Source organism: Aspergillus pseudotamarii (assembly GCF_009193445.1).
Source record: "Aspergillus pseudotamarii strain CBS 117625 unplaced genomic scaffold BDV38scaffold_66, whole genome shotgun sequence".
Lineage (NCBI taxonomy): Eukaryota > Fungi > Ascomycota > Eurotiomycetes > Eurotiales > Aspergillaceae > Aspergillus > Aspergillus pseudotamarii.
Window position 1 is genome coordinate 154,255 of NW_022475080.1, and position 11,853 is coordinate 166,107.

Genomic DNA, 11,853 nt, shown 5'->3' on the forward strand with positions numbered 1-11,853 from the left:
TAGAAAAAGGTTACATATGAACGTGGTTGTCAAACATTCGACCTTATTAGTGTTAAATGTGTATAAATACTACTCCGCATCATCAGCATCATCGCAATGGCGGAAATCACTCTGGATAGGACCCTGGTGCTCCTGTCATCCGAGAAGCAAAGAGAGCGCTCAGATGGTCTAGCTGGTGGGTCATACTTGGAGGATCTATAATACCCTTCTAACATCAGCAAGATTTGAAGCATATACTCCAACAAAATAAACGGAACTCAAAACTGTATGTGGACAATCGGTATCACTCTTTCGATTGGTGGTTGTCCTTGTTGTTGACCCGTGTATATCATCTAGGAGTTCCCTGAATGACAAAGCCTGTCATAAGGTTTTTGAGTCACTGTTCCGATTCATATCGTCGGAGAAATCTCTGTATAATCGAGCAAATTCCAAGGGCCCATCTGCTTCTCGCTTATCAACATGTGCATCTGTTCTGCGATTAGCTGTTGATGCCCTTTTGCATAACTTGCGAGCCAAGTCTGTTCGTGCGGTTGTTGATCATATAACCGATACTTTACAGGAACCAGGAGGGAGTCTGTTTGAGCTTCTCGGTGTTGATTATACAAAATGCTTGACTGCATTGCTAAATTATCCTCCACATGTTGAACATTTGGGAGCCAATGAATGGGAAAAGCTCATGGATTTTTGTCTAAAGGTCTTGAAGACCCAAGGTTATGAAGATGACCATTCGCATACAGGGAGCGATTCTCGGTCCACCTTGGATGAGTTCCTGGGAACTGGAGGTACCCCCACACCGTCCAGATCGACACCAACACTAACTGTCAGAGAGAAAGCCAAAGGCGATAAGAGTGCAATCAGTGAAGCCGTAGTCTGTATTCAGCTGCTAACGGCAAGCGTCAACGCTCCAGTTCAAGAGCCCGCCGCAAAGATACTTCATGGGCTAGTGAGTTATGTCAAGTCATCGCATATTGCGGGAAGTGGACATCAAAGCGCATTCAATAGCATTAATTCGGTCATCATGAGGGTATTATCTGACCAGTCAGAGCTTGTTCAAAGCATACTACTGGACTTAATACCCGTAATTTGTCACCTGTGGGCTACCAAACTCGTAGGGTTGAAAGATGAACTGCTTGTCACCATCATGGTCTGCATTGTTCTCTTGACCGCAGCGACTCGACAGGAGCCATCGGAATTGCTAAGCCGCTCTATTGAAGACCTCTTGGATGCTCTGTACAAAGAGTATATCAAGCGCCCGGAAAAGGATATTCTACAGGTTGATGAGTTGGTTTTCCATCAGAAAACTTCGGCGGCGGTGGATAAGATTCTAATATGGCCTCGTCTTGAATCTGGCAGATCAGAGCACAATTGGACCGTGATCTGGGCTATAGCTAACCTTGTAGATTTATCAGAAGAGTTAACTGCGCGATTGTCGCCGCCGCGTACGTCAAGTGAGACGCTGAACAAAAGGCAGCGCCTCACATCGATGGTAGATGAAATCCACAGTGATTGCGCTTCATCTTCAGGTGCCAGAAGAGTCTGCGCTCTGCAATTGATTCCGTTTCTCCCCACGCACCATGCTAGTGATGACTCGAAGTCATCGCTGCTTTTGCGATTAATACCAAACATACTCGACGATGATAGCATATTAGCATCCTGGACGATGATAACTATTGCAAGGTGAAGTTCACTCTGCAATCTTCTCATGCCTCGGCTGACCAAGCTTACTATAGCCTTGCTGGGAGTCCTAACACAGACTCGCCCTCATTAAGGGCAATTTGGAAACAGGCTTGGGAGCTTACGTGTCGTGCCTCAACTTCCCAAGCTACTTCTAGGGCATCTTGTATACTCATGAATAGCATTCTCGAGTATAACCTTTTGGAATATTCGATAGTCGCGGAGGCCACGAGCTCAATGCTTACATCTGTCAATTTGAATGGCCCCTCTACTATGTCAGATTCATCGTTGACTTTATGGGCCACAACAACTCGACTGACTGCGCAGATAAACCCAGGATCCCTTCCAGATGCCTCAAAACAGATCTGCGCCTGGCTCCGAGAGGTTTGGGTTATCGGTGTGTTTCTATAGCGGCTTCTACAATATGGCAGTGATATTGTATGCTAATAATACTCCAGGAACAGTAACTGATCGAACACAGCTAGCTCAACTTGCTGCATTCGCCCGGCCCTTGGACCTTTTGAACCTGCTTTTAGCCTGCACTAATAGGCATTATATCCCATCCAAACCTCAGTTCAGGGGGACAACGAGTCTCATTGCCAAAGGCTGGTACCTTCTTCACAGGAACAAAAAACTGCTGAATTACCTATTTCAGCTCAAAGGAATATTGGATTTTGATATGTGGGATACTGATGATGCTATCCTTTTGGAGACATTTCCACGACAAGATCCAAATGACAACATGGTTCTGGATCTTTTGCAGGCGAAATCTGAAATGTTCTTGCAAGCTTTTCAGTCATTATATGAAGATAAGTCACATCATATAACGGTGGACATCGTGCAAATAGTTACATCTTTCTGTATTCTCGTTGCTCTATGCACGGAATGCCTGCCGCACCACTCTGCATCAAAATTCCAAAACTTACAGCACAATAGCGAGCGCCTGTGGGAAGTCATATGCACATTCCTGGCCTCTCATGAACTTGAATTCATTCAAGGTTGTCTGGTGGTATTGTCGCCTTTTCTTAATCCTGAACAGTTCTCGTACAATCCTGAATCAACCGTCTCAAAGGCTTTGCTCAGGCTTGTCCTTCCATTAGCGAGCCTTTTAGAAGCCTATCGAAGAAACCAAAGAGAGAATCTGGCTTCCCATACCGGAGAGCCTATGGATTTGGACGATACTCTATTCAATTCAAAAGATCGGCTGGGGGAGGTCACCTCGATCATCAAGTCCAATAGAGAAGCGCTGCCCTTATTTCAAGGGTTTTCCTCCTTCCAGCGGTGCATTACCATTCAGCTCTCTATTTTACAGAAAAACCACGCATTTTTAAGCAACCACGATCAACCTTCCAGTAGGGCTCTGGTTGAGTACTTGACTGATTTAGACGAAGTTGATATCTTAGCCGCGGGGAACTTTTTACCTCATGTCTACAGCACAATTTCTGGAATGGACCGGACTTCGTTGCTCCACATCCTTGAAGATCTGGCTGAAAAGTGCCTACAGACTTATGAATTGGAGCGCTGTGAGGCCTCTCACCTCCTTTGTATTCGTATGATGCATAGCTTTATCAAGGCATGGGTCAACTCGGAAACCGATAATCTCAGTGACTCGGCGTCGGATATCTATACATGGCTCAGAGACGTGTTATTGGCGAAAGACATGGCATCACCTTCAGTTCTCATTATGTTCAGTAAACTCCTCGTGGAAGTCATCAATACCAACGCCTCATACTCCAGCGGTGAATCGAGCACATCCCCCCGAACAAGCCTTCTAAAGATTTTAGAGAAAGGCAGCATACCAGTTAAATTTGATGTTGGGAACCTGATTCCCCGGCTGTTTGGCTATTACTCACTAAACGATCATGATGCCATATTCAACGACGTGCTGAGACACCTTCCCAAAGAGTCTGATTGGGTAGAAGGCATCGCTCTCCGTCTGTTCATATTAGGTCAATTAGCTTCACGATGGCATACCTTACTCCGCAGAAGCATTTACCATATGTTCGAAACCCCGGCACATGTACCTCATTCACTCCAGTATGCTGAGAAGTGCATATGTGGCGTCGCCAATACGCTTGGACTCAAAGATACGAAAGAGCTCTTTCGGCTATTTTCTTCTCAGATCCTCTATACCTGGACTGAGCAGGAATCAATTACAACCATGCCTTTCAGTATATTTGGCTATACAAGTATCAAAGATATGCTATGCGACGTGCAAGACGAACTTGTTGGTCAAATCATCATGCGTGCGCGTGAGGACGAGGAGATGGAGATGTCAAAACACATGGGAAGGCCTTTCGCTGAACTTTTGGCCATATCTTTCTACAAAGCGGAGGCCTATAGCATCGCTAGAGATATCAGTACTCCCCCCGGGCAAGGTAGCCAGCCTAAAGGTGTTGAACCCCGGCTGAAAAAGATGCTGGGGACTGAACATTTCGTGAAATTGATTGATCAGCAATTTCCACAGACAATAGCAGCTTTCTTCGGGTCGCTTGATCAATATGAACAGGTCGAAAGAGCCTTCTCAAAACGTGCGAAATTCCACGATGCCCTCGATGGTCTAAGGTGCATTCTCGGTAAGAGTGCTTCAAAAATCGTTCTCCCTGCAAACCAGCAACCCTCGTTTAGGGCTCGCTATCTCATTGATGAGTTAGAATTCCTCTGTAAGCGCAGCGGATATGAACTCGAGACAATTTGGACGCCTACGCTAGCTTCTTATGTTTGCCGAACTCTCTTGGAATCAATTCACCCCGCGCTTGGTTCTTTCCACGCCTGTTCGGTAATCCGGAAGGTCAGGGTGCTACTTTGCGTGGCCGGACCTGTTATGCTCAGAGACTATCCATTCGAAATGACCCTCCACGCCATGCTACCGTTCCTGGTGGATATGCATTGCTCAGAAGATGCATTAGGAATCTTCTGGCATCTCTTGGAGGCTGGTCAGCCTTATCTGACAGAGACTCCCGGACTCATGGCTGGAGTTGCGGTCTCCACGTTGCTGTCCTTGAGAAAGTTTTTAGCGTCCCCCCCGGCGGATACAGCCCAGCAGGGTCAATCAAAACCAGTAATAGCGAATATTGAACGGTTTCTTCAATGGTTTGGAGAGTATATCAATACTTACGAGTCCTCCTTAGACGCAAAAACACGAGAATCATTTCGTCGGGTGGTGAAGTCTTCACAAGCCACCCCCACTGTTGAGTCGCGTTCAAATGATACTAACGAACGTGATGTGATCCTGGATATTCTTGATGATCGGAGCTCTGAAAGAACCCTTTTGAGCAAGCCTGTCTCCGACCATGTCATAGCACTGCTCTGTGCTGACTCTGAGGAGCCGCTTGGAAACTATCACGGCAGGGAGGCAACTTCTAACATCGTGGCCGTTTACCAAACTCTACAGAATTTCAACACCGGATCTGGATACAGACTGTGGGCTGCGAAAGTTATCGGACGTGCTTTTGCTACTACGGGCAAAGTCAACGACGCCCTTCTCAGGGAGCAGGATCTGTCTCTTTTTAAATCTCAACTATCCCACTCGCGCTTAGAGGTCCACTGTTATTCTAAGGCTAGCATACTCCATGAACTATGCAACATGCTACAAAACAACAGCCATCTGGAGGTGGGGCTTGTTGAACGAACATTGCAACTCATCATAAGTAATCTTGCCAGGTATCCGGATTTTGAACAATGCGCCGATGTCGTACCTCTCTACCTGATGAAAGCTTTCACATGGAGCCCCTATCAGTGCCCGCCCATACTGATGCTTGTTCCAGAGGCAGAAGGAGATGATGCCAAAGTCCACTGGAAGACAAGCAATCCTTTACCTCAATGGGCCCGCAGTATTGCATTGCTCTTGTCAAAAGCTGCAGCCAAAGATCCTGTGATTGGGTCATTAAGGCACATTGTCTATGTTATTCCTGAATTAGCCGTCCAAATCCTACCCTATATGCTTCATGATGTTTTGCTGGCAGAGCTTCAAGGAGAAGCAAATATCCGACAGAAGGTTTCCCAAATTTTCAAACAAGTTTTGTGTGATATTCATGACACTACTATTCCACATGCACGGCTTGCAATCAACTGCATTCTATATCTTCGAAACCAGCCGAAACCGGATGAGGCGACAATAGTAGAACGTGATGAGTGGCTGGAGATAGACTTCGCAGAGGCATCGTTGGCTGCCAGTAGGTGCCGTTTACCAAAGACAGCACTCCTCTTCCTTGAGATACATGCATCTCGTGTAATCTCTGGCTCTCGCCGTTCCTCGCTGGCCAAGTACGAAGCTCCCTCGGACATGTTGCATGGCATATTCAAGGACATAGATGACCCTGATTCCTTCTACGGCATCCAACAAAGCCCCTCTCTGGACTCCGTTATGGAAAGGCTCCAACATGAAAGTTCAAGTTTTAAGAACCTCCTCTTCCAAAGTGCACAGTATGATAGTGAGATACAGATGTCAGCGGACCCAAACGCCTTTGGCGTTCTTAAGGCACTCAACTCGACAAATCTACAGGGAATTGCTAATTCCATATTCTCAGCATCTGGTGGGGGCTTCAAGGACACATCAAGTTCATTTGACAGCATGCTGCAAGCTGCAACAAATTTACGACAATGGGATATACCCGTCTCGCCCCTGAATCCTTCGCCTTCCGCGACCGTCTTCCGGGCTTTCCAAAGTCTCAACACATCAGGGAGCCTAACTGAGGCCTCGAAGTCTATCAACGAATGTCTCTTGACAACTTTGGAGTCACTTACGAGTACCAGTCGATCTGCCATGTCTTTACGAACTACGATGAGGGTTCTTGGGGTTATCACTGAAGTCAGTGATGTTTTGGGCGCCAGATCAACGGAAGAAATCAATCATGAGTGGCAGAAAATCGCTGCCAGGGACTCTTGGTTGAAGACCACCAGGTATGGAATAGATACTCCTGCAAAACAACCAATATCCAGTTGAGCTACGTCTAACTCAGTCAGCGTTCATGAGATCGGAGAGATACTAAACTCACACGAAGCCCTCTTCTCATCAATCAACCGAAGGCCTTATTTAAGATCTTCGACCAATATAAGCGACCATGATGCACAGCTTCTGGAGGTCAAAGCCATCCGGCAATCACTTCATATCACAAGAACCCAGGGCATCCAACAAGCTTCGCTGAAATCGGCCGTTTGCCTCTCTAAGCTCGCACACCAGTGCTCTACACTAGGGATCAACATTGAAGGGGCCGCCAAGTTCGATCTGGCTAATGTTTTGTGGGACCAAGGTGAAATGACTGCATCAATTCGGATGCTTCATCAACTCAAGGATCAAAGTGACCTACATAAACAGGTGGTACCAATCAGCCGTGCAGAACTTCTTGTGACTTTGGTAAGTTCTCTCCACATCAATTCCCTGCGTACGAAACCCTACTCGTTCCGGGCTAATTTATTTGCTTACAAGGGCCACCATGTCGCTGAGGCACGCCTCGAGAAACCAGAGATTATCATCCAAGACTATTTATTAGCCGCAGTCAAGGAGCTTAAAGGTCGCTCCGGGGGCGAAGAAGCTGGGAGAGTTTATCACGGGTTTGCCACGTTTTGCGACCAACAATTACAAAACCCCGATGGTTTGGAAGATTTTACGCGAGTTGAGCAACTGCGTAACCGTAAGGAAAAAGAAGTGCGAGCATTGGAGGATATGATGAAGGCTGCGGAGGGAAGAGAGAGGGAGGCTCTCAAATTTCATCGAGGAAGGACAAAACAGTGGTTTGATCTTGATGACCGCGAATACCAACGCCTGCGACGAAGTCGGGAGGCCTTCCTACAGCAATGTCTCGAAAACTATCTCCTTTGTCTGAGAGAGAGCGAAACCTACAACAATGATGTCCTCCGCTTCTGTGCTTTGTGGCTTGACAAGTCCGACAGTGATATCGCAAATGCGGCCGTTTCCAAGCATCTCGGTCAAGTTCCAAGCCGAAAATTTGCGCCCTTGATGAATCAGTTAACCTCGCGCCTGTTGGATGTGCCTGATGAGTTTCAGAAGATGCTTTTCTCTCTGATTACTCGCATTTGTGTTGAGCACCCATTCCATGGTATGTATCAAATATTTGCGAGCAGCAAGTCCAAGGGAGGAAAGGATGAATCGGCGCTGTCACGCAATCGAGCAGCCGGACGATTAGTTGAAGGCCTAAAGAACGACAAGCGTATTGGGCCGACATGGGTCGCTGTTCACAACACTAATATTAATTACGTACGATTTGCCATTGACAGGCCAGATGAAAAATTGAAGAGTGGCGCAAGGGTTCCGCTGCGGAAACTCCAAACGGGTGGACGTCTGGAACAGGATGCCGCAACACAGAAACTACCACCCCCCACAATGAACATCGAAATCAGAGTTGATTGCGATTATCGTGATGTACCAAAGCTTGTTAGGTATCACCCCGAGTTCACTATCGCGTCCGGCGTCAGTGCGCCAAAGATCGTCTCCGCTTTTGCAAATAATGGTTTACGGTACAAGCAGCTGGTGAGCATTAGACATCGATTTGTATAGCGTATGGAGCGAATGTTGAGCTAACAACGCCGGTAGTTTAAAGGAGGAAATGATGATCTGCGACAGGACGCTATCATGGAACAAGTATTTGAACAAGTTAGCAATCTCCTTAAGGACCATCAGACTACTCGGCAGCGAAACCTGGGGATTCGCACTTACAAGGTTCTGCCGCTTACGTCGAATGCGGGAATAATTGAATTCGTGCCATATACTATCCCCTTGCATGATTATCTGATGCCTGCGCATCAAAAATACTATCCGAAGGATATGAAACCAAACGTTTGCCGCAAGCACATCAGCGATGTTCAGACACGGTCGTTTGAACAACGCGTTAGGACATACCGACAGGTTACTGAACACTTCCATCCAGTCATGAGATACTTTTTCATGGAAAAGTTTAATAATCCAGACGACTGGTTCAGTAAAAGGCTTTCGTATACTCGAAGCACAGCTGCAATTTCTATATTGGGTCATGTTCTCGGCCTTGGCGATCGCCATGGCCATAATATCTTGCTAGACGAGAGGACGGGCGAAGTGGTGCATATCGACTTGGGCGTTGCATTCGAACAAGGCCGAGTGCTACCGGTTCCTGAAGTCGTTCCATTCCGTTTGACACGAGACCTTGTCGATGGGATGGGAGTTACCAAGACCGAGGGTGTCTTCCGCCGCTGTTGCGAGTTCACGCTTGAAACCTTACGGCGAGAGTCCTATAGTATCATGACCATCCTTGACGTGCTTCGTTACGATCCGCTATACAGCTGGACCGTGTCCCCTTTGAGGATGAAGAAGATGCAAAACGCCCCCGAAGCTGGGGGCGGACCACCCATGCTGGCCGGTGCTGCTGACCAACGGCCAAGCAATGAACCAAGCGAGGCCGATCGTGCGTTGACGGTCGTGGCAAAGAAGCTGGGCAAGACGTTGAGTGTTACAGCGACTGTAAATGAACTGATCCAGCAAGCAACTGATGAAAAAAACCTTGCCGTCCTTTATTGCGGTATGTATAGCGTTACCTAGAGAGGCCGTGCCGAGATGCTAACCTTCATCTTTATAGGTTGGGCTGCTTATGCTTGATGAAATGATATTAATAAATAGTGCGGCTGTGGGTTGTTGTTGGCTTATTACAGATGAACGATGTATTTGGCGTCTGGGATTCGGTGTTGATGCTGTGTTTCTTCGCGAATTGTTTATAGTGGAAATTATATATATATATCTCTCTCTTGTCACTGTCGGATATCTCACTTCAGCCAATATAATAGGAAAAGCTGCACATATCCATAAATATAACTGCGTATTGGAGAGACAAGTGGAATAATATTGTCGACAGTTTTCTTTCGAATTTGAAAAGAAGAAAATCATAGGAAAAAGAGGAGGAAAACTAAGACATACAAGAATCAAAAAAAGAATGGTCCCAGAGAGGCTCGAACTCTCGACTTCTGAGTTATTAGCTCAGCACTCTAACCAACTGAGTTATGGGACCCAATTGTTGGAAGGGAAACTTAAATTGCCCCTATAATAAAATAAATATTATTCTAGGTTACATCTTAGGGCACGGTATCCAATGATGGACTCGGCTCCATTATCAGTGACCGTTTTCAGATCCTACCTCACTGACAGGCCCTTATCCTTACTTCTTCTCCACTGTAGTCTTTACCTTAGTATTCATGACCACGTGCCCCTAGGCAGTCGATCATATAGTTCTAACGCTTCCAATCCAGGCATGTTTTGTTTTCTTCCCTGTGTCCATGATCAATCAAGGAACTAAAGACCCTACGGTGTCTTGGCTAATGACATCTGGCCAGGTTGCGAAATGATATTTATAGAATCCGTGGCATTGGAATATGAAGACAGGTATCACCGCTACACTTTGGGTAGATGAGTGACCGTGCTTGCTTTTCAGAGAGGAGTTTGTATCTACACTTCTCTAGTTCCTGCGTTTCATCATTTGATCGTCCCCGCCAAGGCTCCCAAGCATGTCGACCACCCCAACCCCTAATAGGGGTATTGCAGTCTTTTCGGGAGGAAGCGCTGCCAATAATCTAGTTGAAGTATTTGACACGGTTCGCGACACCAAGAACTGTCCACTGAGCTATATCATCCCCATCAGTGACAACGGAGGTTCCTCATCGGAGCTGATCCGCATCTTCGGGGGTCCAGGAATCGGCGATGTGAGAAGTAAGCACCCATCCACTCTTACTATTCACTCTTCTAACGCAGACTTACAGGTAGACTGGTCCGGCTGATTCCGGACTCGCCCCCAAATTCCGAACGGGGTGCCATAAAGACACTCTTCAATCATCGACTGCCAGTGAACGCAGCCACCGCCCACGCAGAATGGCTCTCCATCGTAGATGGCACATCGAACATCTGGCATGCTATCACGCCAGCAAAAAAAGAACTCATACGCTCGTTCTTCAACCTTCTCAACCTGGAGATCCTAAAGCGAGCCCGTCCGCCATCATCAACCTTCGACTTCACCTCCGCCAGCGTAGGTAATCTCTTCCTCACCGGCGCCCGCCTGTTCAGCGGAAGCTTCGAAAGTGCCATCTATCTTCTCGGTAGCATCTGTGGCGTGCCATCAGACACCGTCCGCGTCATCCCAGCCATCAACTCCAACTTCTCACACCACATCTCCGCCTCCCTCGCAAACGGCTCCATAATCGTCGGCCAAAACAGCATCTCGCACCCCAGCGAAGCAACAGCCCTCCAACCCCGCCCCAGACGCCCAAGCCTACTACTCGCAGATGGCGCCGACGACTTCACAGACACAGACACCTCAGACACACTCTCCTACGAAGACGACCACCCCCCAGGCTCCCTCCCAACCCTCCGCAACAAAAACATCCAGTTCTCCAAATCCGAAAACGAGGATCTCCCCTCCCGCATCACCCGCATCTGGTACATAAACCCCTACGGCCAGGAAATCCGTCCACCCGCCAATCCACGTGTCCTCGAAGCCATCCGCGACTCGCAGGCTATCATCTACAGTATTGGTTCCCTCTACACGTCTCTCATCCCATCTCTGATCCTTCGCGGTGTCGGACAGGCAATCGTGACGAGCCCAGCTCGTCATAAGATTCTAATTTTGAACGGGTCCCTAGACCGCGAAACGGGACCCCCGTCTGAACCTTTCACGGCTATTCACTTCGTCGAGGCCATTACTCGCGCCGGGGAGGAAAGTCGTGGTCGGATGGCTCTTTCTTCCTCGAATTATGGTGGTCATAGGTCGATTCCGGGTCTAAGTCTTCCATATTCGTCATATGTTACGCATATTCTTCATCTGGAGGGTCCCGGGACGCCACAGGTGGATCGTGATCGGCTCGTTGAGATGGGTATAGAGACGCTTCGTCTTTATGGGAGGAAGATCGTTACTGCGGATGCAGATGGCGTTGAAACGCCTATTGGAATGAAGTATGATGCTACGGCTTTGGTCCAGGCTCTTGAGGTGGTGCTGGGTAAAAAGGGTGATGCGATGCTTCGGGGTGGAGAGAAGAACGGCTTAAGTCGAAGGAATACGTTAGATCCTGGCAGGAAGAGATAAATAGATTTTGCCTGCAATCTGTGTACTTTATGGCGCAATAGATGTATGTAGTGGGCTTTAGTTTTTCAGACGTCAAGTTTAATTTAGGTCTTTCTTTGACAGAGTCCCGAGACGGGGAATTGTT

The 11,853-nt window shown here is 47.5% G+C and overlaps 2 protein-coding genes and 1 non-coding gene across 3 annotated transcripts; 2 read left to right on the plus strand and 1 right to left on the minus strand.

Moving 5' to 3' along the window:
- Positions 1–96: 96 nt before the first annotated feature.
- Positions 97–9,262, plus strand: atmA (DNA-binding protein kinase TEL1; the record flags this gene model as incomplete). Its single annotated transcript, XM_032060754.1, has 9 exons — positions 97–175; positions 223–265; positions 337–1,677; positions 1,731–2,071; positions 2,133–6,576; positions 6,640–7,030; positions 7,103–8,164; positions 8,228–9,185; positions 9,243–9,262. The coding sequence occupies 9 exons, from the start codon at positions 97–99 to the stop codon at positions 9,260–9,262; spliced, it is 8,679 nt and encodes a 2,892-aa protein (XP_031909549.1).
- Positions 9,263–9,594: 332 nt separating this feature from the next.
- On the minus strand, positions 9,595–9,668 carry BDV38DRAFT_t195. The gene has a single exon. It is a non-coding gene; the product is annotated as a tRNA-Ile (tRNA).
- A 134-nt stretch (positions 9,669–9,802) lies between these two features.
- BDV38DRAFT_258209 (gluconeogenesis factor YvcK family protein) lies at positions 9,803–11,780 on the plus strand. Its single transcript, XM_032055704.1, has 3 exons — positions 9,803–9,906; positions 9,991–10,363; positions 10,414–11,780. Exons 2-3 carry the CDS (start codon positions 10,162–10,164, stop codon positions 11,727–11,729), a joined length of 1,518 nt encoding a protein of 505 aa, XP_031909550.1. The 5' UTR covers positions 9,803–9,906; positions 9,991–10,161; the 3' UTR covers positions 11,730–11,780.
- The last annotated feature ends 73 nt before the right edge of the window (positions 11,781–11,853 follow it).